Source organism: Calypte anna, chromosome 3 (assembly GCF_003957555.1).
Source record: "Calypte anna isolate BGI_N300 chromosome 3, bCalAnn1_v1.p, whole genome shotgun sequence".
NCBI lineage: Eukaryota > Metazoa > Chordata > Aves > Apodiformes > Trochilidae > Calypte > Calypte anna.
Window position 1 is genome coordinate 95,304,788 of NC_044246.1, and position 27,758 is coordinate 95,332,545.

The 27,758-nt window shown below is 40.9% G+C and overlaps 1 protein-coding gene across 4 annotated transcripts in view; it reads left to right on the plus strand.

Moving 5' to 3' along the window:
* Positions 1-21,226: 21,226 nt before the first annotated feature.
* Positions 21,227-27,758, plus strand: part of ERICH1 (glutamate rich 1) — an 87,086-nt gene continuing 80,554 nt past the window's right edge. For 3 of the 4 annotated variants that reach the window (XM_030447654.1, XM_030447655.1, XM_030447657.1), the window contains exon 1: positions 21,277-21,345. In XM_030447654.1, the coding sequence (XP_030303514.1) occupies positions 21,324-21,345 (22 nt within the window). In that variant the 5' untranslated portion in view covers positions 21,277-21,323. Of the gene's footprint in view, positions 21,346-27,758 lie in introns of all 4 variants that reach the window. The other variant, XM_030447656.1, reaches the window with a different exon arrangement.

Sequence of the window (27,758 nt, forward strand, 5' to 3'; positions counted from 1 at the left end):
CCTGCTGAAACTGATACCAGGATTGTGGCTTTGAACATAAATCCCCTTTGCATTTATGAGTAATACCACTGCAGCATTGTGTCAACACACTAATGGCATCAGAAGCTATTGAACTGCTACAGATTGCACACACCAGACAACTCTGTTTAGTTATTTACTTGCATCTTTACTAAGCAAGAGCATTAGAATATGCCACCACTCCAATCTGTTCACTCTCTCATCAAACAAATTCTTCACAAATACAAGACAAAAAAAGTGACAAAAGATTTCTCCATATGAAAATCCAAATGCCTGAATTCAGAAGATACATTATTCCAGAAAGATAGGTCTATATGCAGTTGTTACAAGTCTTGATGAGTTTACGTAACTCCTTGATGAGACACAAAAGTTTTAGAATAAATTTCAGGGTGGTGTTAAGTGTAACAGAAAGTTTCTTTCTACACACTCATTTTGAAATATTAATTTCTTGTAGTTATCTCTTAAATGACAGTTGTGTAATTTCTGAATATGCACGAGTTGCCATTTTCCCTAGATACACCATGGACAAGCTCTTACGCTCATCAGCAAAAGTGGCAAGAAAAATCCTTAAAACCTGCAGTTTAACACATTTGTTCAGAGACTGCAGGGCTTACTGGGCTGTGCAGAGCACTGCCATGATGCAGCCTCACAGCTTCTGGATGAGGAGAGATTCTCTTATAGTTTGCTTTCCTGCCCTGCCATTTAGTTTTGCCATTTATGCCGCCCCTGCCACAGATGGTGAATATAAGGCTGCTGTGCATTAGGAACAAGGTAAAGCAAATACACATTTGTCTGCTCCTCCTCTCAGATTCAAACAGATTCTCAGCATGACTCACATTATTCTTTCTGTAGCTCCCACCGTTCAGAATTTGCCTTTCCTGTGGAGTCCCTGACTGGCAGGCTGCTGGCACAGCTGCCCTTTTCCTTGCCTGGCATTTTCAATAGCAAGAGTAAGGGCTCTGGAGCTGGTACTAAATCCAGATTGGTAGTAAATGGCCTTGTCCTTCCCAATTAACAGAGCTTACAACTGAACCTTCACTAAGTTTAAGCATTAAAATGTTAAAATATAGGATACTAAACACATGCCTTTTAGCTACAGGACTTGGGCAGGTTTCAGGATGTCACAGTTCTGTGGCTTCACTAGCTGACTTAGAATATCTATTCCTTAGGAAAAACACATGAATCACTTAATACTTTTTGCAAGTGTTATGGATAGCCCACAAAGCAACACAATTTGCTGAGGTTTCACAGCAAATATAGGGCTTAAATATTTAGCTAAACTGAGTTCCTACTTAGAAAGGTTGGACCAGAAGATTCTTGAGGCCCCTTCCAACCTGGCATTCTATGATCTACGTTAATGTGAATTAATAACATGCTGTTTCTTCTTTGTATTTAAATCATTTCACATTTGAATACTGAATTTTAAACAATTTCCTAGCAGTGTGATCAGCATACGGATAATATTTTTTTTAATCCATACAAAATTCACCATCAAGCTACCCGTGGGTTTTAGTGACAATGATGCAGGTCCCATGCATAGAAATTTACTAAAATCTTACAGAAAATTTCTTGGTGCTTTAAGTTGCTTCACAGTTTTTGTTTTGTTTTGTTTTGCTTTGTTTCGTTTTGCAGGGTGGGTATTATTGTTGTTTATTTGTTTGGAAGTGAGGGATTTGTGCTGTATTGCTTATTACTGAGACATCCTATGCCAGTAAAAGATGAAAACTGCTATCACCCCCAAAGATCTGCTTTCTTACAACATGAAGCAATCTCCAAGACTTTTAAAAGTTGTCAAAATCCACTAAAATAATTCTTTGATTAATTTGTGATGATCAATGTCAATATTCAGCTATTGCTATAGAATTTATGTTAAAAGACTGATGTTTTTTCCCAGAAGGAAAATCAGTCATGACTGTGAAAGAAACGAGAGAATTAGGATGAGAGCTCAGGTCAGGAACCATGTGCAGTTCTGGTGCAAATGACCTGTGATTGCTCAGAATTCTCAGTGTCAAACTGAATATTTTTTTTCTAAAACATGTTTTTCTTTTAGACGAGGATAACTTTGCATGTGAGAGGTCCAGACATATTTTTTTCACATTTGTGTGTACGGACATGCTAGAAAGCCCTTTCCAGGTGAGATCTAGGAATTAATACAGATGCTCAAATGTAGCTGCCCAGTGCTGTCTGAGACACTTTTGGGGACAAAACCTAACTTTTCACTCTGTGGATGCCAAGTTTAGATGCCTAGGCAGTCAGGAAGGTGAAAAGTGTACGACTCCCTCCTCCTCTCCTGAGTATGCATGTTTTATTACATTAAATAATTAGCTGACTAAATTAATTGACCATGAAAACATTACTTAGCATACTGGCACCCTCCTACATGAGAAAAGTAAATGTCCAGACCTTATTCTTGATGCATGTCTTATCAACTGTCCATATATGATGCCAAGTGCCATTCTAGACACTCAAGAACCAGTAACTGAGTCACCTGCACAGTGGCAGGTAAGATACAGAACCCACAGAAGACCATAACTTCCTGAAGTGCAAGCTGGGGATAAGCATGGTTATGCAAGAGAATGTAGCATCGCATTAGATGTGTGGGGAACATGAACAGAGCTCCAAAATATCACGTTTAGGAAGAATGTAGAAGTCCCCAAAACCTTCCTCAACCTGCCACTGCAAAACCTCGTTCATCACCTTGCTTGCTGCTCCAGATGACCCACACAGACATAATGGGTATGCATGTTGTGTAAAATGATGAAACAATTATTTGGTATTTTTAATTAAATTAAAATTCTGATATGACAGTCTGTGGTAAATGCTTAGAACAGACTTATTCTGAGACACTTCTACATCTGGTGTGCTAACTGTGGCTCAGTAAATTTAAACGTGTATTTTTAAAGACAAAATCATAGCAGTTTTGCCCACGGAACAGGTAGGATGAGATGCAGTTCTCCTACATCTGAACTAGTCACCCCCATGCATCCTTTGCAGTCAGTCTGGTTTGGTCAGGCACCTATGTTAGAATGAGATTAACTGCATTTCACACTGACTACATCTCCAGTGACTGTAAAGAAATGGAAAGGCAATGTGGTCAGATGGAGACATCTGCACTATATGAATTACATGCATTGTGATAAATGCAAATAAGGAGTGTGCATTGAGTTCCTATTTACATTATTTTTGGTTGCAAAAATACCCCTTCACTTGCTGTTTTAGATAGCAACACCCTCTCAGCCAGCACAGCATCCCAGCTCCCCTCTGAATACAGAACTACTATCTAGCTAGAGTAGACGTTGTTTTGCCAAGGTCTTAGGAAGAGTTTATACATTCTTATTTATTCTCATTCTCACAGACATGGGCATAAGCTAGGAATTCACACTTAACTCTCTTGTGATGTTCATTAATATTTGGAAAACAAATATTATTTGGTATTGTTATTGTGGTTTTTACATAATTTGACTTTGGCTCTGACTTGTGTTAATGCTGCCTCGCTGTACTCTGATGCAAAGGTTGCCATAGACATCAGATTCCCACACTTCAAGAATCTGAACTTCATTAAATTAAAACAACATTTCAGCAGAAGGTCAGTAACAGACCCAATAAAAAACTTGTACACATGACTTGACAAACATGGTCCTGGGTACTTGAATGTTGGTTCATTAAAATTTGTGATACTTGTTCAAAGATTTAATCAGGCACAGATATACAAAAGAGTATTCTTTGGATTTCGAGCGAAAATCTTGAATAAGATTTATTAGCCAAAGAGCAGAGAAGGTAAGTTTATGGGAATGGGACTGCTCAGTTGATGGACTGCTAGTTTCTCATATGTATGTGATAATTTAGACTTGTGTTACCACAGGCAAATTACCAAACAAGAAAATTACATGAAAATAATATCCAGGACCTCAGCAAGGTGGACTTTAGTTCTTATATCTACAATGCTCAAATTGAGGGAGTTTACAGTTACCAAAGTGCCTACACCTCTATCACAGACAACGGTGCATAGATGGTAAATTAAGGCTCAGTTGCCCACATCCAAGTGCCTGGTGGCACTGTGGGTGCTCTCAGGTACCAGGCCTAGAGAACAGCTGCGATTCCTAAAGAACATACACCCTCTGTAGGTCTGTCAACATATGCCCTAGTCCATGAATGCAGATGTCTTAGATAACCTCAAGCACATTAAAGACCACAAGGTGCTTAAGTTTACTGCACACATAGTGGCCAATTGGCTGAATTTCTCGGGTGCCTTCACTGTACTGAGTAGAAATGCATGCACAATAGTGGGATCCTAGGCATGTAGGAATTGAGTTAATGTATAAATAAAGGTGTTTAATGACGTCTGGGGCTGCCAGTTTACTTAAGAGCTCTGCTAAAGCTGGGAGACATTACAGAGGAGCTAAGAAGGACTGGAGTCCTTTAGTATGGTAGCTGAGAGCACACGGATACCCAGGGCTTCTGAAAAGGCATTGGATCTCTGAGTTGATGCAGATGGATCATATATGAGCAGACAACTACATTCAGGTATCTTAATCCTTAACTGAATATCAATAGATTATCATTTAGATTCTGATAAAAATGGCACCCCAGGAATTTGCTGGTACATGGTAGAGCTGATTACAGCAATAAGACTTGAAGAACAAAATTTTCAGAAGTAATGATTAATGCTCACAAAGAAGTGAAAAGGAGCCTGCCAGAAACAAAACCAATGGTGCTCTCCACAGTGACATGTGGTAGCTTAGCAGAACACACCAACGCTCCTTGAACACGAACTTTACTGAAAAATGCAGTGAAATGTTTTTAGCTGAAGAATTTACTGCCTGGTGACAATGACCACAGACTACAGGTAGGCAGAAGAAAAAAGTTTATGTACAACTTCTCTAAAAAGGGTTATTTATCTATGCTTAATTCTGATTTGTAGAAATTAACAACTATGTATAGTTGATCTATAAGCTACTTCTTTTATGAATAAAAAATTTAAATGGTTTACATGTCTCTACAGTATTAGAATACAACTGATCATGATGGTGTTGATGAGGATTGCAGGGAGAGCAGTCATATCTGTATTACAGTTATCTTCTTTTACCTTAGTGCCTTGCAGAACTAGGCTTAACTTATTAAATAATCTAAAGCAAGAAAAAAAAGTTCACAAGTCAGTTGGACACAAAAAATATAACCTGCCCATGGAGCCTAAACACAAAGCATGTAGGCTCTCTGAAGAAAAAAAAATGCTGAACTTTCAATAAGAAAAATATTTAGGGATTTACTGTAAATCCTTTGGAATAGAGAAAAAAAACAACTCAGTTTATTTCATGCTTACAGAGCAACAGAGAAGACTCTACATTTACGTGTGAACATGTTCCAGTTGAGGAACTCAGCAGGACTATATGACTTAGAGAAGTTTCATATGGAGTAATGCTGGTACCTAGTAGAGCTTTTTAAGGTATTACAAGTATCCAAATATAGAATGTTTTGCATATTCTTTTACTTTTAGATATAAAAAGATTAAGTCTTACTCTGAGTCATTCCAAGCATTCCCAGCTGAAACCTTCCAACACTGATTCAGTTTGAGAGAAACTTTTTAGGGCTTCTAAAAAAAAGTTTGTGCAGCTTGGTAAAATAAAACATCACTAGCTTTAAGTCCCAACAATAAGAGATACACTTAATTAAAATAATTTTTAAAAACCTTGAAAATTTTCTGATATGTCTGCTACTGACAAATTTGATGGGTATGTGTATAACATATACTGACAATTTTATGTTAGCAAAATAATGGAAGTATAACACTGACTAATGCAGTTTCGATGGCAGTTTTAACATTTTAATGGTCAATGGCAGATTTAATTAGCAAAAAAGCCAATATAAGTTCAGCTAGAATTAAAATGTACAAGAATTGCTATTTTAAAAGAACAAGCTTCTTCTTAATTTTCATTTGTTTTGTAATTTTAACTCTGGAGTAGGTTAAAAGCAGCACAGTACTGTGTTGCCACTTCTGAAACCAACAGCAGATCAGCTGCCAAAAGGCAGGAGGATACTGATGTTCCAAGAGCACTGAGGACGGAGCTGGCATTTCCAGGTCACTGTAGGGTTTTCCAGTTTTTAGCCTTTTGAAACCAGCATCATAGCTATCTAGAAATAAAAAATCTTCACGTTAAAAAGGCCAAGTAAGAATCAAACTCCCCAGTTCATATGGAGCTGGTAAGGAAACACAAACATGTCTCTTCTGTGGCTGCTCAACTTCTCTCACTAATACCTGAGGCAAAGGCATCCGCACATATTCCAAGTAGACACTTTTGTCTCAGCCTTATATCCTTAATTCTTAGCCACACCCCATTTCTCTACCCATCTTCTATTTTCTTTTTTTGTTTTGTTTTTTTTTGTTTTTTGTTTTTTGTTGTTGTTGTTTGGGTTTGGTTTGGGTTTTTTTCCAAAATATTTTATGCTCCTGATATTTTTATGTACTTAACTACAGGCAGCAATTAGAATGCTGACTCTTCCTGGCTACTAACATTTAAAGCTTCTGCCTCAAGAGAGAAGGAGCATGTCGTGTACTCATAAGGAATAAAATCATTGCCAACAACTGCTATTATTGGCATGTTCTAAATAAGCTCCAAACCAGCTTTTTTCCTGTGCTTTAATCTTCTGTTGCTCAGCAAGGAAGAGAATCACTAAGCATCTCAGGCAATCAGGCAAAATTGTATTTACTGTGTTGTGTTTTTAAAAAAAAAAATAATCATGAACCCCAATCCTGCTTCTCTGTGTGACTACTCTAAAGAAGATTTTTTCTGCTACAAAAAAGAAAAAAAAAAAGGTGTGTACATGCAGGACACACAACTCAAGGCTAATGCAATGTTATGATACTATTTTCAGCTTCTGTAGAATTCGACATATGAGAACAGTGTGCTCAGTTGCATACTTACACTAATGAAAAATCAGTTATTTCTGATGCCTTTATGCACAGATGTTGATTTTAAAAGCATCTCAAGCAATGATGGGAAAATACAACTAAAATATTCATACCTTCAGGACCTGTTTAACTATATGGACAAAGGTATTAAAAAAGAGACTACCTGTACATTTCCTTGATGGAATTCACCCCTCAATTTATACACCCTTTATGACAGCAATCAGCCTCTGAGCCAGTCATTTCAAGGTCCTGTGTGGAGATAGCTGGAACTACAGCACTTCTCAGGTGTGGTCCATCTGTCAGGAGCCTGCTTTTGGGACAGGCTGCATCCCTCTCTAGGGCTGCCCACCTCACTCCTCCCACTGCACAGGGAGCCCAGTAGTACCAGTAACCACCCATCACTGCTGAGATGGAGGCAGCAATGATCTATGCCTTTAATCAGATGAATCCCATGTCCAGCAACAAAAGTCCCAAAGAAAGAACTTAGTCCATGTGTCCACTTGACCACAATTTGTGTTCCCTTTAAAATCAGGATCACAAAAGCATGTGAAATGTATCAAATACCGTGAGAAGTAACAGATATAAGCTACGAAAAGGAACTAACATATTTCATCAAGATTTGCAGAATTTGCTAGGCAACACTTCCCAGTACTATACGTATGGGACCAGCATTATCCACAGATGTAAGCAATGTTCTTATTTACTTCAGAAAATATTCAATACAGCAAATGAAAGAACCAACATCATCAGAATTATAATGGTGAGGCAAGGAGACAGCAAAGAGCACATTATAGGAAAAAAAGCTGGCAAAGGAGAGCTGCATCAGTTTTTAACTTAAAAATGCTTCCCTGTTAGGAAAATCCAGTCCACTCCAAGATCTTTGCCAATAAGACAAGGAGAAAAGGAAAGGTTATCTCTGTAAGGGAAGGCAGAAGAATCAATTTACACTGCCCAGACCCCAGGGAGCTCAGCCATACAGTACCAGCATGAAGGAACCTGTAACTGCACAGCTGATAAAGACCCAAATTGGGGTTTTACCAGCACCTGACCTGGAGGGCTATACAGTCCTGGCTTCGGAGGGCTTCCTGACACATAGGAGGAGCCAGGGAAAACAGCACCAAGGACTCTGAAGAATAGGGACCCCAGAGGGGAAAGGGAAGCCTGGAATAAAGGAGGAGACACCTGCACCTGATAGTACTCATGCCTTTGAAGGACCTCAGGGTGAGAAGGTTTTGCTGGTTTAATAAGTTGTCTGTTTTACAGAAAGAGGCTTTTAATTAGCTAATAAAAGTTGTCATACCAGCCCTGACATGTATGATAAATATTGAGGTTCAGTGGATTTTTTTTGGCTCGCTTAAACCTTTTCTTCTATTTAATACTGCTTATTGATTTCATTTAGAGCAAAAATAATTTAATCTTCTGAAGCAATGTTTAAAATAGATCACGCCTTGTCAGCTCATTCAAAGGAAATTTTGAAAAATGATGGAAAAGCACATGAAGCTTGAGTTCAGGATGATCCCTACATCTGTCCCGCTTGTCAGAAGAGAGGAGTGCTGAATGTGTTCTTCCCCAGCACAGCTACCTGAAGGGAGGTCCATGTTCATGTGGTGGGACCTGCTTTCCATTACAAGAAATAAGAACATAGATTATTCAGTCAAATATGACATGTGAAGCCAAAGGTACAGCTTGTCTTGTAGGCAGTCTGAGCTCTTTGTAACTTGAAAATGTCCCTACCTACTCTGTTCAAATTAGGTGTTGTCTTAGTTATTTAAACACATTTTGCTGGAAGAGTTAATATATTCATGTAACTCCTGGGTAATGCTACAGTGAAAAGAACTGAAGAATGACAGCCCAAACATAATGCTAGAACTGAAATTTCTGCTCATGATGAGGTGTGTACACCAAGCCTAAAAAACGGGTCTGCATTCAGTGGCAAACCTTACTTGTTCACTTGGAAGTCAAATGACTGAATTAAAACCTTTCAAATATTTGAGAGGGCTAGATTGCACCAGGAAGTAGGCTAATTTGTGAAAACTAAATACAAATAACCTGCAGTCTCTGCAGCTGACAGCTCACATTTGCACGCAGCCAGCACAGTATTCTCCAAATACATCTGGAAAACACTTTTATGTGTGCTCATTTATTACATCAAATAACAAATGCAAATGCATTTAAATCTCTAGGATTGGTTTGTTTTAAATCTGTTTACCTTGCAAAGTTGTTTCCATCAAAGTAAATGCTTACAGCTAGGTACAAGCTCTCCAACAGCTCCCCTTGGTATGATGGAAACACACGCCTAGGGCAGGATTTGGTTGCATGTAAATGGATGCTGGGTGATGTCTGAGAAACCTTGAAATAACTGAGGTTTGCAGATATGTATTAAATTGGTGGGCATGTGTCACGGTTTAACACTGGCCCGGCAATTAAACCGAGTAACAGACACTCTCTATTAGTCTATCTCTCGTCCCTGATAAAGAAAGGAGAGAGAATAAGGGAGAGAGACTTATGGGTTGGAAACTAAACTACACAACTTTAATGAAACAGTAATGATAAATAGGAAAAATTACTAAATATATACAAATATACAGGAAAATGGAAACCACGTTCCTCCCCCCTTTTCCCCAATAACTCTCACGTCACCACTGAGGCTGCAGGGCAGCCCTGGGAAAGTCCATGCTGGACTCCTGGAATCGGCAGCAGTCAGGAGCTGGAGGCAGGAACACACAGATATGGGCTGGCATGGATCAGGACCACAGGCAGACGAACGGACGGAATCCTTCCAGGATGTCGGGTGAAGGAAGGGAAGCAGGAAAGGCAGGAAGGGCAGGCAGCCGGAAGTTGGAAGCAGGAAATCTGGCTTGGCCCTCGTGATCCCTCAAATTTATACTGAGTATGACATATATGGGATGGAATACTCTGTTTGGTCAATTCTGGCATCTATCTTGTCCATTCCGCCCCAAAGGAGGGCTGCAGGTGGGACCTCTTTCTTCCTTCTGCAGGGTAAAATGTTTTCCTCAGAGCTGAGCAGTGTCCTTGGCTCTGCATACCAGTCTCTAGCAGTAACTATAAACATCAAGTGTTATCAGTCCTAGAAGCACACACTGTCTGAGAAACTTGCTGTTAATTTCAGTGAGTACAACTACTTACAAGAGACCTAGCTAAAAGCAAAAGTACAAGACAGAAAATCACCTTTATCCTGGCCCAAACCAGGACAGCATGGCACACAGGTTACAGAGGACCCTTCTGGGGCAATGGTTGAAGGGTGACTAGCCAGTGTCCCAGCTCTTCAGCAGTGGCAGAGGAAAGCCATCCTGGGCAGATGGAGCTCCCTGAGGGCTCCCAGCACCTCAAACTCCAGACAGCCTCTGTCATACTATGCAGGTCTGCATGGGAGTCTTTAAGATGCTAAAGCACCTAAAATGATGCTGGGCCCTGACGGGAGCCAAACTGCATTTAGTCACTAGTGCAAGCCAACCAAAATGTTTCCTCTGGTAAAAAATGAGGATGCTGCTTCCTGCTTTATACCCCACACTCAATCGACACATAACCAAGCACAGGTAAAACAAACAGACTGCCAGTGTACAAGAGAACACTTGCAATTACAGAATCTTAGAGTCATTCTGGTTGGAAAAGACACTTAATATCATCAGTCCAACCCAGCACCCTGCCAACTCCATGTCCCTAAGCACCACATCACATCTCTAGAGATGGTGACTCCACCACTTCCCTGGGCAGCCTGTTTCAGTCTCTAACAACACTTCCAATGAAGAAATTTTTATGTTATCCAATCTAAACCTCACCTGGCACAACTTGAGCTCATTTCCTCTCGTTCAAGTGCTTGTTTTCACAGGGGTCAAACCACAAAATGAAACAGATTTCAGTCAGCCCTCTTTACTGCATGATGAAACTAAGTGAAGGCCCTGGTTCAGGCACAAACATGCACAGAGGGTATTTTAAAGTAAATTCACAAATATATCAATTCAGCACCAGCTGAACGTCCTAATAGTCTGTTATTGGAGGAGGGGGGAGGTGGGGAATCAACAAAAGTATTATTATCAAAGAAATTTAAAAAGATGTCTTTGCTTTCTGGTGACAACAGGCAACATTCCAGGAAATTCTTATTAATTTCTGAATAAAAAAAATTAAGTCACATGTGAGGAAGAAAAAAATTCTACCACTAAATTTATATTATATTTCAGTTTTTATGGGCATTAGTTATATTATGTTTTAGTCTTTCAATTCATTATTTTTTCCATGTACTTAGGAACACTTAACTGCCTTCATATGAAAAAAATAGCTAAACCATTACTAATTTAATCTTCATAATGACTATATGAATACTACTTTGCTATTGCTCAGTATTGTTAATTCAATATTATCTTCCAATCTTCCAATTTATTTTGTCTTATTTTATTATATTTTAGTAACTTCTTTAATCTTTTTTTCCCCTGTAGGAATATTTAAGTTATTCCTAAAATTTATGTGAAATCTAGGGATACTAAAGATGTTGAAAATCTACTCTTAGGTCTGCAATCATAACTGTTTCCACCCTCCTTTTTGAAAGGTATATAAATGCTTGGGTATAATCACAATTTATTTCTTATGTATGCGGCCAATTTTTCTATGCAAAATCAAACAAGAAGAACACCACAAAATCTTCTAGATCAAAAAACAGTAGCCACAAACAAAAAATAGTAGGACTGGATGGTAGAGGAAATTTTCATAGATACATTTTTAGAGAGAATGCATCAAAAAGTTTTTTATCAAGTAATATTTCAGTGTATCCATCATTCTTTCAAAACCAGGGCATCTTGCATGCCCATATACTGCTGTTTATTTTGGTAGTTTTTGCAGATCTTTCAGATGAGGAAAGATGAGGACAAGGCTGGAGAAGACATTTTTATGTTTTGCTCTGAGAAAATTAAGACTAATGATCACACTGATGTCTTTCAGAGGAGAATTCACACGGGAACAGCCTGGCTGCCAAGAATACTTTGTTCCTTGTGATCCAAAATCAGAAACATAAGAAAAATTCATCCTATTGGTCAAGAAGAACACAGCTTATACAGCAAGTCATGGCAATAATGGGTAAAATATTTCTTCAGGGCAACCTGGACAAGTGCCATGAAAGATATTGAAAAGAGAGGCAAATTTTATTCATCATTATGTGGAATTACACAACTGAAATTAAGAGTGGTATAATGTTGTAGTAAATTACTTCCTGGGTTGTTTTATTTTGTTGCTTTGCTTTGCTTTGGTTTTTGACAAGTTCCCCCATTCTATGGGTAATCTTTTTCCCAAGAATGCATCCTGGCAGCTACCTCGCACCAGCTGAGCCCCTTCAATATATTTTTACAGATCAAGAAGCATTACATGATAGTGATGAGTGTTTCTGTAGTCAGTGTAGCTTTTACCTTGTACACATGAAAACACTTAAGTCTGTCAATCTTTCATGAGGCTGTGAAAAAATCTCAGAAAAGAGATTTCACCCAGTTTGTTCCTGCCCCTTACGTGTAACCAAAACAGTCGTTCCCCCTACTGCCCTATGAGAATCTCTTCACTGTTATAATCAGACTTTCATCTATATCCTTGATCATCTGTCTCCTTTTCTTCTGGTGCAGTATCATGATGCTTCCCTAAACCTGTCCATAACACTTTCCCTTTATCCAAGGTGAACCTGAGCTTGCTCTTGCATCTGCTCACCCTTTGGCTAACAAACGTTAGCACAATAAGCTGTACTGATAGCACTGATCTTTCAAGGAGTGAAGCAAAATGTGACTTTTTATTTCAACATTTTAATCAGAATGTAAGGCTTCACAAATGCTCTTGGTTCCTGGGCCTCACTTTAGTTTGCTAAGTTTCACTGTGTACCTGCAGTAGAGTAACAGATGGACATTTGTCAGAACATTTTAAATTAAATTCCATCAAATTAGGAAACATACTACAATGGTTTGCTTAAATAATAGATTGTAATTCAGAGAAAATTATAAACACATAGAAAATATTCAGTTAAAAGAAGTTTGGAAAGAGCCTTTGTTATTTTTCAAAAAAATGACTGAGAAGAAAAATAAAATTACATTACTTGGGTATGCAATTAGATAGAAGGCTACCTACAAGCATGTGTCAGGAAAGCTCCTGAAAGAGATTGCAGCCTGAACATGATACAGGTATCCAGGTGAAACTTTAGTATTATTGATTGAAGCAGCATTCTACAGCCTGGCATAAGCTGCTCTTGACAGCTTTGTGTTTTGCTGTTTCTGCATCATTTTTAAGATAGCAGTTCATGAAAATTTTGGGAAATAAAAAGAACAGAAAATCACAGGGAATCAATCACAGACCTGACACAGGTTAGCAAAGACAGTGTATTTTGTAATTTATCCACAACAAGGAGTATTTGAGAATGACTTCTACTCTGCTCTAAATCATAAGCACAGTACATGCTAAAAATATTAATGTATCAGATGAGACACTTACTAAGGAATGTACTAGGACTATGAAATTAATAATCCTACTTCGAAATACAGTAATTAAGAATTAAATATATGTCAGAAAGAAAACTCAAACTCAAAAAAGAACATTAACGACAGTATGAATGATCTCAAGAATGAACAGACATCACTGTAGAAGATCTTTTAATGGTGGATGTTAATAATATTTCTACTGATTCATGTAACCTTTAACAATTTGTTTTAGCTGCAGAGAAATATTTTTTAGGGAAGAAAAAGAGAAACTTTGGAAAGGGTCCAAAATCAATTTATCACTTCTTAATTTGAAAAGAAATACATCAGACCTTCAAACTATTGAATTTAACTATTTAGATCTACTATGCTGCTTTGGTCATCTGTTTCATAAGTTTTGAAGGTTAGAGTATGTGCTTTTGCATTCAAAAAGTAATATATAACTTTCTAAGCCTTGTTGCAATTGAAATTTTGGAAGTGTAGAAAGTTCAAGTTTTCCTAGGACAGGTCAGTATGATATAAGAACGCTTTACAAAATGAGGAATGAGGCTGAAAAATTATGTAGAGACAAGTGTTCTCTTTTAGAAGAGACACATATATTAAGAATTTGGACTAGTAAATTCTAAATTATTGGTTAAGAAAATTATTATCAAATTACTTACCACTCATACAATTACAAAAGTACAGAATATCAAAACTAATTGTGTCACTCTTCAACTTCATCAACATAATTTCTCTTGAAACACCTGACTTAAACTCACCTCTTCCTAATGAATAATAGTTGACATGCATGGAGATGGGAGACGTTAGGGAATCCAATGCATTTCAGGACTGGCAGTGAAAGTAATGCTGCATTTTCAGATGTACTGCTACCTTTTTTTGCATATAATGCTATGAACTGCAAATACTTGTGAAAAAAACATTCATCTAAAACTCATAGCATACTGCAGTTTAAGTTAACTCTGTGGTGTGAAGGAGCCATACCTAGCCCACATGTAACATTTTGATTTCTCTACCTGGTAAAACTTATGGAAAAAGAAACAGTCCTCTTTATCCTTTTGAATTCCAGACTGGAAAGAATAAATTTAAATTTCTGTTAGGATACTAAGAAAACATCACTTACATTAGTTGTTTTAAAATTAATCTCTTAAATATCAGAATTATTGTCTTAAATCCAATGATTTATCTAGCTCTGAAAATGAATTTTGTACATTTGCTGTATAAATACAGATTATGGTGACTATTCCTAAAGGACACCATTTGTAACAGACCCTCAAATGAACGAGATCAAAGTTGCTGACCGAACAAATTATCATACATACAATGTACAACAGGAACACTTAACAATCACACTTGAAAAATGTCTTACCTTTAAGTAAAACATAACCCCAAGACAGCCAAGAAACAGGCCAGATGGTAGGTAACAAAACCACAAGTTGCCTTCAAAGAAAAGATCAGTTTCACATCGTGTGGCCAAAAAGAGCTGGAAACATCAGAGGGGCTTGAATTGCCCTTCAGAGGGAAGGTGAACTTTGTGTCGCTCTTACCAACAGGAGCCCAAAGTCTCCCCAGCTAGAGGATATTAATACTTACTGCTTGTACGCAACTTCTTCTTCATACGGGATGTTTCATGCCCCAAGTTTAAAAAAGGCAAATTAGCATTATTAAGTCTACATATTTCATATACATCATATCATCATGAAGAAGCTTGGTTAAGGGTAGATAAAAAACTCAGACAGATACAGTCTTCAAGCAACTTGATTGTCCTTTCTCATTTCCTTTTCCAATATATTTCCTTTTCTATATGCTCTGTAGCTTTATATGCCAATGACTTACTAAGCCATAAATCAACAAGAATATCCAAGTGGAAGATCCTCTGGGGTTTTTTTCCCTACCCCCTATTTTTGTATTACTCTGAAAGAAATAAAAGGAGTAACTACTTGAGATCTCCTCTCTACTGTCCACCATTCAGGGGGAAAAAAAAAAGAGGGTCAAAAAAAATCTCCCACTTGCAGCAACTAAAGCTATTTGTTCTGTGTTATTTTTGTAGGTTACTTGTGAAAGTAGAAGGCAGGTGTGAAAGGTGGGAAGTTCTTACTCCTCTCTGCCAGTAAACCACACAATAATACAAAACCATATTTCTTTACCCCTGCATATGCATGAGCTACAGAAGTCCATGCAGGAGCGAAAGAGTTTGGAAAAATCTTCCTTAAAGGTTAAGTTGATAATGTGTGTCGCTAATGATATCATATATGGTTTCTATGAAAAGTCACCAGCCTATCTTTCAAGAAGTAAAGAATCACAGGAAACCAATGCACAAAAATAAAATGTAGGAAATCAGCATATTTAAAAAACCAGCATGCTAAGAGCAATTAGGTTCCACACAAGTTTAAACAATAAATATTAATTCTCCCTCACACCTTAGGGATTGCTGAAAATCATCTAAATTAAATAAGAAAGATAATAAAGACACACTACAAACAGCATTTTTAATTGTTTTCTCAGTCCTGCCCTATCACTTCTTTGGGGCTGTTGTTCTCTCTGAAAGGCAGCTCTCCAGAGGCAGAATACTGCTCAGCAGCCTCTCAGCTTCCAGGATATGCCAGAAACACCTGAAATGACCATTAAATAAGAGACTGGTGTCCAATTACAACCTGACTTTGTATTTCTTAGTTCTATGCTTTGTTAACTGTGCCTTCAACTCCATTATCAAGACCTAACCTTTACAATTGCTAGAATAAATTTTGTTTTGCAACAACTTTTTTTGGGGTCAACCTGAGCTCAGGTCAATCTGACAACCATAAGATGCTCTCTTCTCCTTTGACACAACAAATTTACTTTTTAAGGAGAGTATTTAGGATGGAAGACATAAAATTGGGAGGAGCTGAAGGATTTTTGTGGAGAAGGAGCAGCTATGAAGGACCCAAGATGAGGAGTTATCCATAGACAGAAAGCTCTAGTACACACTTTATTTTATTTGTGCATATGTGCAATCGGAATTTCTAAGTTACTGATTTTTGTTCTGTTGTACTTATGTATGTCTTTTACCATTTTTTCTTCATGTTTCATTACTGTCAATTTGTCTACTTTATCTACACACAGCTGCAGCAGCATCTTCTGAATAGAATAGACAGAGATAAAAGCCTTCAGAGATCTCTGCTATAGCTGCAGGTGTGGTTATATGAGTACAAAAAGATGTAGAGGGCTAAAGGCCAGTGCCATATCAGATGCTATTTGCTGTTCATTTTCAGAACTGGTAAGGACAGAGAAGTGTGACACATGTGGAATGAAAATGCCTAGAAGATAAGTAAATGGTATGCATAGATCAAGTATTTAAGAAAGCATAGTGAGAAACAGATAAAAGGGAAGTGAGACTGAAGACATATGTATGCAGCTAAAACACTGATAGAGAAATCTAACTGCAGTGCTTTCCACCCTCTCATCACAACTGAGCATGTACTAAATGAATAAACTGCTACTTGACATTTCCTAAACAAATATCATGGGAAGAGTACTTATTTTACTTTAATGAATCATTTTGGACCCTACAACAGAAACTGGCTGTGATGAACTATAATCAGTTCCAAGAAATAAAATTTTATAATGGAGATACTTATGGACTGAAATATGAGAAGTTGTGGTCTCCAGCAGGCCTACTTTAAAAGAGATTCTAATTCATCCATGCCCACTTCTACTTGCATTTGACCATAGATGCTGTTGACATAGTGTATCTGCCACGGGGAGAGGTATTTCTCTACTGGAGTTAAGAAAGCCATATGGTTTGTGGACAACTACGAATCTTTGCAAGGCAAACTGAACTACACATATTTGCTCTTCAGTAGTTATTCAAACAAAATACCCACTTAGCAGAGTATTTTGTATTCAGTTGGAATATTTTGGCCCATATAATATATTTCTAAGAACTGAAAGCCTCTCTTCAATACAGTAATAATTGATGAGCTAATATTGACTTTCTTCATTAGTGGTCCTCTCATTCACTAGGCATGGTTAGATAAACAAATTCACCATAGTGAGGAACTGAAGCAGCAAGAAAGACTTGTTCATGAAGTAGAAGTGAAGCAGCTGTTTTTGTTTGACTGATGCAGTTTGAAAGAGCCCCCTGATGGCACACCTCAGAAAAAACAAGGGTTATTTCAATGTTCTTTTTATTCCCAAAACCGCTCATAGGGATTATCACAGCTATACAAGGAAATTGCTTTGACTACATGTAATTGCAAACAGGAAAAAGAGTTCCTGCCAAAAGCACGTGTCAAATAACGTTTTAACACATGCAAAAATTACCCCTGTAATTACTCAAATGTCCATAATTTAGCCACACAAAGCTCTCAGTCAAGCTGAAATTCAGTCTCCTGGACTATGTCTATTAATATTTCCTATTAGAACATCTGCTGACAGAAAACACTGTTCTAATTCTGAAGTGGTAACTTGACCAGGAGGAGCAATGTGAGGGAAGCCTGCAGAGGGGACCTCCTGAGTGGGATGCTACCGGGTTTCACAGTGGGCATTGAATACCCAGGGCCTACCCAGGTTCATGTATGAATGCCTTATTCAGGGATACATTTCTCCTATCACATCCACCAACTAGTATTAAAATAACTTGCTTAATTTATTGTAATTCATTAAACTATATTTTTAATTACCCATAGTGGATCTTGACATTTTTGTTGTGATAGGTAACTTTTCCTTCGAATGGTTTGGTACCGCCAACATCACCATTAATAGTGGTGGGACTCTGCCCCACACAAAAGTGAAATCCTGATCCCACTGAGTCTTTAGGAATATTACCACCAATTCAGCAAACATTGGATTTGACTGTGCTGTTTTATGTGTTTAAGATAGGCAAAACATGTTCTCAACACCTCTGTCAAAAGCAGTCTGTGTCTGTTGGTTATTAAATGCTTCCTTAAAGCAGTTCTGACTTCACTCTAAGTGTAACTTCAACTTGTACCAGAAATCTGAAGTAATTTCAGAGGGACTAGGAATTCTAAACAGTTAACAGAGTTATGTCCTATACTGTTGTAGTGCAGATTACATATAAGCAAAACTAAATGCAAATGGCAATTTATGGTACTAAAACGAAAAGATAAAAATAATCTGAAATAGAATCATTTTTTTCACAGTCCTAGTTTTTATTTTGTGTGTAACTGAACAATGGCATAATAAATGCATTCTTTAACTTAAGAATATTATTTCAGATCACACAGGGTCTGACTGCAGTGCTCAGAATTAAATCTCCAATGCTTATAATTGTAATTTATAAAACTATCGAACATCATACGAGTCCATTTTAACTATATACCAGACATCTTGAAAAGCATGCAAAATGATGGGGGGTTGAGGGACAGAAACAACCTTTCAAATATAAATGATAAAATCTGGCTAGCACTGGAAAATAGCCATGCACAGTAAAATTAAAACTTGCAATGCTGAAAGCATTTTGCGCAAAGCATCTGGAAATTACTTTAAAGTATAACTGCTATAATGCTGAAAGCACAAAAATATAAAACTTCCACTCTTCCTACTTTTCCTGTTTTCAAGATAAAACATAAAGATGGAAATTAAATAAATCACAGATGTGAAAGACTGATACCTCAAATACATTTGCACTCTAAAATATCCCCTGCCCTAAACCAGAGTCGCTCTCTAAAACAAGTCCGGCACAACTAAGTGGCTCCCCTGATGTATCTCAACCTGCAGTACAGTGTTCAGCTACTAAGACACACATACACACACACACGCACACACACTCCAAATTTCTCAAGCATTTGCACTTGAATTTGCAGGCGAAGATGTCTAGGGGACCCTTTTTCCAGGCAGAATGCCCCCTTGCAGCCATCTGCTATCTAAATGACTCGAGGCGTTCAGTATTTTGAATTTCTCCAGCGCTCCGCTTGCGGCGCGGCACCGGAGCACAGAGAAACACACACTGAACACTCCTCCTCTGGGAAGGGCACTCGAGTTCCTGGGCTCACACCACCTGGAGTGACTGGAGCACTCGATCTCGTTCTAAATGCTTTAATTTGGAAGAGATTCGAATATCACCTGCTCCCGAGACGCATGAAGCCAGTCTAAACTTGTGCCGTAACGAAGCACAATCGGAACCGAACAACAAGAGGTTCGTCGTAGCAGGTAAGAAACCCCTGGAAGTTTCAGGGAAGTTGAGGCCGAAGCACTCCATACGCATTTACCGCTCAACACCGAGCTGCACGGCGCCGGCACCGCTGGCAGATCGGGGGCACCGGCGGTGAAAGGATGAGGTAACTGCGGCGACCGAGAGCCGGGCAGTGGGCGAATCCCCCTTCGGCACTTCCCGCCAGCTGGAGGGTACCCCCGGGCCCTTCCACCGGACCGACCCGACACGCACCGGCCCCACCGCACCGATCCGCGCCGTGGACCGCCTGCCCCGAGGTGGCGACCGCCGGGCGGTCCGGAGGCTCCGTTCCGGGACGCGAGAGGGGCCGGAGCGAGCTGCGTTTTTAGCGCCGGTGCTGGTTAGTGGTTTTCCTCTGGCAGATGCTGTACCAAAGGACTGAGGAGGCGCTCGGCCAAACCGGCTGCAAACTCCACCCCTCCCCACGGGGAGAGCCACCCGTGATCACTCCGGCGACCAGCGGCAGATGCTGCCGGCCCACGGCACGCGCCTCCGCGCTCGCGGACTTGTAAGCCCTGCGCGCCTGCGGCGCGGCCGATGCGCAGAGCCGGAGAGGGTAACGCGGGGAGGCACCCATCTCTCCGCGGATGCCGGGCTGCGGCCCCGCCGCCCCTCCGGGGAGGCTGTGACAAGGCCGGGAGCACAGCGCGGCCCCACCGACGTGCCCCCCAGAGAGGGAAGGGGAGAGAGGGGAGAGGTGCAGGCGGTGGCGCGGCTGCAGTCCCGGCTCCTCCTTGCTAGGCAGCCCCGAAAATCACGCACTCCCAAAATTTAAACCGTCGCCGGTGCTACGGCTCCGCGTGCAGCATCTCCCGACCCCACGGAAGGTCCGTCCGTGCCCCCACCCCGCACCCCCATCTCCCCGTGTTCCGCGGCTGGTGCCAGCCCGCAGCCGCCCCGCGCCGGCACAGAGCACCACGCCGCCTGTATGTACCGTCCTGCCCACGATGAACTGCAGGGAGACCCCGCCACGGCGAGACCCCCGCCACGGCCAGCGCGGCGCCGGGACGCCCGGGTGTTGGGGGAGGACACCACAACCGACGGCGCGGCTGGCGCGCCCTCGCCCCGCCGCCCGGGCACCCTTCCTCGACGGCGCCGGTTGCCTCACGCCGCGGACCCCGGCTCCCCCGTTCCCTCCGCTGCCTGGGCGGCGGCGCCCCGACGGCAGACCGTTCCCTCCTTCCCTCCCTGCCTCCCTCGCTCGCTGCCTGCCGCCGTCCCCGCCGCCGTCCGTACCTTTTTCAGCGCTGACATTATTCTAGTGCATTATTGACGCGGCGGGCGCGGACTGCGCGCGGGGCGGCCGGTCAGGTGCACGAGACGCCCGGCCGGGAGCGGGAGCAGCGGCGTGCGGCCAGCATCACCCCGGCCGCGCCTCACCCCGCCGGGGCAGCACCGGCACCACCGGCACCAGCGGCACCGGCACCGCCACCACCGGCACCGCCGCCGCCCGCTCCCCCGCGCGCCGCCCCCCCCCTCCCTGCGCGCGCGACGGCGACACCCGGCGGCTCTGCGCAGCCGCGCTCCCCCTGCCGGAGCCCGCGGGCAACGGCGCCGGACGGGGCTGGCGGGGGGGAGCGGGAGGGACCGGGAGGGCGGAGCGGGGGAGCGCGAGAACGCCCCCGCCCCCGCCTCCGCCAATAGCGCGGCCCCAGTCCCGTGACGGACACGCGCGAGGCGCGAGCAGGAAGAAGGGGGAGCGCGAGTGCGGGGCTGCGGGCCGTGCGGGGCAGAGCGGGAGAGGCGCGGCTGGGAGGGCCCGAGGGCCATGGCCCTGAGCAGGAGGGAAGGTAAGACAGGACCGGACCGGAGAGGCAGTGAGGGGCCATGGAGCAGCGGTGTCTCAGCTGCCGTGCCCGCTTCTCGGGGCAGGAGGGCATAGGGAGAGGCGGGGGTTAAGGGCTCCAGACGCAGCCTCCTTCAAGCCGAGGAGCGGCTCTGTCCGGCCGTATTCTGCTGCCGTGGTTCCTCAGAGCCGCGCCTCTTCCTTCCCCTCTAATGAGGGCGGTGGGACGCCAGGGGTGGGCGGGGAGGGGAGCCCGGCAGCGGCGGGCGGCCTGGGGCCTTTGAGGGCTCCCGCGGGAAGGACCGTGAGGGGAAGGTGGGAAGGGAAGGGCAGGGCCGGGCCGGACGGGAAGGGCGCCGGTGGGGACGGGTGTGCAGGGTGAGCACAGGCACGGCCGGTGGGGACGGCGTCAGCATCAGCGTGGCCTCGTGGGCTGAGCCCTTCTGGGAGCTCCGTCCTGTGTTCCTCTGTTTCGGAGGCGCTAGCGAGAGTTTCTGCTGCTGCATGTTCTTGCATGGGGACTGGGAAGAGTAAGAAAAGTCAGCCCTTAAACAACAAAGTATTCTAAGATTAACACCCTTTTCCTTATCCAGGCCGTGCGTGTGTACATGTTGTCAGTGACCAGATAGCTAGGTTTATTTAAAGTGCATTAGCACAGTTCTGAAAAAACCGTGACACTGTGCCAAAAAAAAAAGTAGCCTCCTTCTACCCAAGTCTAACTTCAGTCCATTTGGCTTGCCCTTATCAGTTATGGCCTTGTGCAGAAAGAAAGCATAATAAAAATACAGGTATTCTTTAAGTGATAGCTTGTTCTCAAGGAGGGTTGGATAGGGCTGAGATACGGGAAAACTGAATGGTTATCTACAGTAGTGACATTGTGTCTGGCTCTTCAAACAGCTCCAGCATCCTGAAACTTGAGTTCTACCTACAAGGATAACTGCATGAGAGTGGGACTGAAGAGCGAGACATAGTGTTTGAGCTATTTGCTGGCTGACTGCAAAGAGTGGTAGCTTGTAAGGAAGAATGAAAACAGGAGTATCCTCCGTGTTTTAGAAGCAGTTCATTTCAAGAAATGAAGAGGGCTGATGGACTAACAGTTTTGCCTACAGTGTGACCTACTTTGATGAAAGGTGGAGAATTACAAATTGATGTCTGTAGGAGAAAGAGAGATGGGAAGAGTGAGTTTAATCACTTGTAAATAGATGTGAGACTTGGTGCTGAAAGTGGAAGAAGCAAGTACCAAAGAACTCAAACTGTTTAAGACCAAAGGTCAAATAATGAACACCTTGTTACTGTATAGTACAACAGAAAGCTAAAATTATTGTGCTTGAGAGACTGTCTTTACTGTGTAAAGTTAGAAATTACTCATGGTTTCATCGGGAACTCTGAGGAGTGGAGATTTAGGTTTATGCTGAAAATACAGTGGGTAATATAGAGGTGATACAATTCCATGTGGTCACCCGAAACAAAATAATAAAATTGTAAGAATTTGCATCCTCATTTGATCAGCCTCTGCAGCTGCTAGCATATATGGAAATTGTTGCAGCTAAGTGAAATGCACTTTATTTTACCACTGAGAAAGTGCATAGTTCTTTGTGTGTTTTGTGGTGCTCTTAGTTTTCCAATTGCTCAAGTACCAATTGTTCCTAACAGGCAATTGTCATCATATTTGATACTGACAGGACAATTATCCTCTCTGGGACAGCTGAATTAATAGCTGTTAAACATCACTTGTGTCTTTAAAACTTATAGTTGTAGTTCTTGAAAGTTTTTGCAATGTAGAAGTTACAATACAGCAAGTGTAATAGACTCTGCCATTAAAAACGTGGAGGGTAGAATATTAGGCTTTTTTTGTTGCTGTTGCTCACTTCAACCTTATGTCTGGATGAAGGCAAACATGGTAATGAAAGAAGAGGCAGAAATGATAGATCCAATGGCTTTGCATTCAGAAAGTAGTGAGGGTAACTCATACAGCTGAATCTGTAAAGCCTGACATAATGGCTTCAAGGCCCTGTGTTTGGTGTGGGTGGTTTATTTTGGTTTTGGGTTGGTTTCTTTTTAGCAATTATACTTAGGAGCAATTTTTATCTGCTTTGCTGTGAGATAGGATGGTCCACAAGAGATAGATAGGACTCTGTCTAGACATGTTAGGATATTTTTAGGAACAGGTGTGTGTGTTATTTAGTAAAAGTACTGAGTTTGGGAGGTGATGTGTGCCATTTTGTTGTGCCGATTTGGGGTTGTTTTGCCCTTTTACACAGTCAGTGTTTGATGCCTTTCCGTCAACATTAGTTTTGAGCTTGTAGACTTCTGGAATTTATGGCCTATCTCAGAGCAATCCAGAAAAAGTTGTTTGTGTAGTAGTTGAACCCTGGCTGGAAACTTAACTGTTTGCTCACTCCCCCCTGGTGAGATGATAGAGAGAACCAAAGGGTGAAAGTGAGAAGACTCATGGGTTGAGATAAAGACAGTTAAACAGGAAAAGCAAAAGCTGAACACACCAGCAAAGCAAACCAGCACAGATTGCCTATTTACGGTAGGCAATGTATGATTCTTACGTTTTCAGTTGTCTTAGTTCAAAGTGTTGAACACTGTTGTCGAGAAGTTTGCATTTCTGTTAGGAGTTGCCTGAAGTGTTAAAGTAAAACTCCCTTTATGACTAGAAAGAAAAAAAATTCTCTGTAGAACTTCCATTGCTTTATAATGGTGAAATATTTGCTATAAAACTAATTTCTATTGCGTGTATATGTGGGGACTCTTGCAGAAATTGCTGGATATTGTGTTACAATCAAATCTTCAAGTCATAGCAAGAGGTGGCGTATTTGCTTCCTAAAGGAGGCTATATAGACATTCAATTGTATTTTTTTATTTTATAGAATATGAACTTAGGAAGATTTCTTTTAAATAGAACTCAAAAAATGCATAGTCTTGTTGACCTTTAGCCTATGCTGTTATTCTCCTTGCCAGTTTCATAGTTTGTTTTGTAAATAGTAGTGTACTGAGCTTCATTTTAATTTCATAAGAGCAGCGACAACAAGCTCTTCAAAATTTCCAGATTTTTCTTCCTCTTTGGTAATCTTGATTGTGAAGAGCTTTGTTTTTTCTATTCTACCTTTTCAGCTATTCTTATGGCAGTACTCTAGGCCATTATAGTACTATTTGTCTGTTTTCCATGTTATCCCCAGCATCTACTGTAACATTTAACTTAAGCCCACATGCATGGTATAGTTGGCTGTTCTTCACTTCAAGCCATATGCTGTTTGCATATGGATAAGAGTTCCTTAGTTTGAAGTAAGGTTTAAATTTTTGAGAATTTAAAAAGTTTACACCTGTGCTCATAGGGACTGGTCTTGGTGACGAGTGATGTTATAAACTCACAGCCTTTTTTTTCTTTCCCCCAAAACCTGTCTTGGAAGAAAGGGGAGGGGAAAAGTCTCTCCCAACTATGGTTTACAGTTGTCCCAAATTTGAGTAGCCAGAATTGTTAGTAGTGATGATATTCATCAACATTAAGCTTCTTTAAGGGTGGATGAGATACCTTTACTTACTTTGAGTGAGGTCTGCTTGATTGTGCCAGCTAAAGATAATGGTGCAGTATGAGAAATCTATTTTTAAATATTGTGGAAGATGCTTAGAAAAAGGCATAGCATGCACAAATGGAAATATTTGTTAGAGATGAAATAATGATTTTCCCACAATTGTGGTGGGGAGTACATACACTACTAGGCAGGTAGGTCTTTTATGAACAGCTGGAACAAATTCCTGATGTTCCCACTGTGTTGATTGTGTAGCTTCTTATCTGTATCATGTCAAGTTTATTAGATGTCTAGGAGCTTGTGGTTACAATTAAGGTGGCCTGAGAGATCTTTAAAGCCTTTTTTTGAAACAGGATGGCAGGATCTATTAGTCAGATGCTTATTGAGCACGCAGTCATGCAGAATTCGCTGACAGATGTAACACTAGTTTTACTAATTTGAAACTATTTGATTGTGCTTAGTGAACCTGAATCAGTTTTGCATCAACTAAGGAGAGAAAATATATATATGCTTTTTGTAGGAAATAACTTAGGGTTTTGTATCTCCAGTTGCTGTGAGTTGTTGGCCTGGACGCACATGGGCCAGTCTCTGAGTAGTGAATCACTCTCCCGTTGTGACTCCTTAATTTAGGGGAATACATAAATATGGGGTATGTAATCAGCATATTACTTTAATTTTCTTCCTTTCTTACCCAACTGACGTGTGCTACATACTTAAATACTTTGCTCTTGTTAAAAAGGTGCCTCAAATATAGAAGGGTGTTTTACTAAGTCTTAATTCCAGAGTTTTGTAGTTAAAAAAAAAAAAGAACCCCAAAACCAAACCAACCAAACAAAAAAACCCAAACCAATACCAGCAACCCACCCTTCTTGACATCTGCTGACCCAGATGTTAATGGTTATGGGGGAAATAGGACAAATGGCCTTTGTTTAGAAAGCTGCTCTCCTTGCAAAGACAGAGAATTACAAGGTATACATAAGGCTAAGAGACTGTTCCAGACCAGAAGTCTCTTCAGAAACGAGGTTTCTAATCTGTAGGGAGATCTTAATAGGAAGCAAATTAATATGTAATATGGGATTCCTTAATGTAGTAAGGAGAGGCAGAAAAAGGACTAAGCCCAAAAAACCCCAGATTTTTCAAGAGTGAGTAACAAACATGGAGGGGGGTGTATAATGTCAAAGGTGATAGAGCGTTGGAGAGGGAAAAAACAAACAAGCAAAAAACACCACCAAAAACTAATGGGAGCTATTTATTTCCCCTACTTCTTGAAGGGGGGAGTTTTTTGAAATACATTAAGAATGTTCAGGCACAAGTTGTCACTATCAGTGTGGGTAGGTGTGTAAAATTACTTCTTCCAGTCATTCACACAAGACAGCCTAGTGCTATTTTCTGGTCTTAACTTGCAAGTGAATTCCACCCTGAAATTTGAAGCTGAAAAATTACTTAGTATTTTCCTCAAGAAAGAATTTCAGAGCTTAACAGTGCTGTTTGGAAACATGGACTATAGATTTATGAAGTGTGAAAACTGAAGATTATGTACATAAAGTGCAGGATAGCATCCTGTTTGACCAAATATAAGGTCTTGAAAGGTATTAGCTTCTATGTTGGTCTACAATTGCCTCTTTCAAGAGATAGTCAAATTCAACCTGAATTTTTTGCAGCAGATTATTCAGTCCATACTTGATTCCTATTTTGTCCTTCAGCTACTCTTGTAAGAGCCTGTTACTGTAGCTTCACCTGCCTGATGAGGACTGCTTGCAGACTGAATGCAAAGCAAAATGCTGTAAAATTGGAGGGCTCCCACTCCTATATAAGTAAAACTGTACTTCAGCCACATCTAGAATTCTGTGTATTTCACACTTTTTTCCCCTTACTTTGGAAAGATAAAATTTATTTCCATGACAGTGCTTTGCTTTGGTTTGTGCACCCTGTCTGTGGTAGAATGCAAGTATGTCACTCTTAGAAAAGCTGACCTACTGGTAGCAAGAAGACTGCATTTTCCTTTTCACCCTCCAGATTTGAACAAGAACATCACTTCTTAAGTGCAACGTATGCCTTAATGATGATTTGAACAATCTGGCTGAACAGAATGTAATTGTGTGTCACTGCATTCTTCTTTTCCTCATCTTTCTTTGCAGCTCAAACATTTTTGGAGATGGGAAGGTCATATGAGGGGGAGTGGGAAAGTGATACGCTGTTCTACTGCTTTAGAATGTTTTGTTCTAGTTAATTTCTCCCTTTCCTCTTTGATTTTAAGCTGTTAGTATGTGCTGAACTGGTATCCTAAATCTGGGATCTTCTCCATCTCTGTCCATCAGTTTGACCAGTCAAGCAACTCCATCAGGAAGAATTCAGAAGACCTAAAAAATTAAACTCCATGCAGTATGTTTAAGGGCAAGTAAGCTTTGTAGAGAGTAGTTTGAGGGAATGAATGGCACCTCCTAGCCAGAAGTTATCAATCTTCCACCTGCTAGCAGATAAGTGGAAGTCTGGCAAACAGACTTTATTTAGTAGTGTCTTAAAACACTTTTATATTTTTTGCTTTGAGACCTAATGGAATTCAGGGATATCCTTTTCAAGAGCCACTCTGTTTCAGGTGTTCCCCATGAGTATCTGCATTTATCAGTTGACTGTCCAGCCATAATTAGAGGAGGTTATCCAGGAAATAGGGTTATTAGACCCAACTAAGCAAGGCCCTAACCAGTCTGCTCTAGTTGATCCCATTCTGATCGTTAAGACTAGGATAGAAAATGTCAGGAATTCCCTTCCAACCTTAGTGGTTTTCTGTTTTTTATGACAATTCTGTAAAGTAACTGTCCTGTTATGGCCTTTGTAGGAGATACTTACACAATAAGAGACTCAAAGGACTTAAATAATTTTG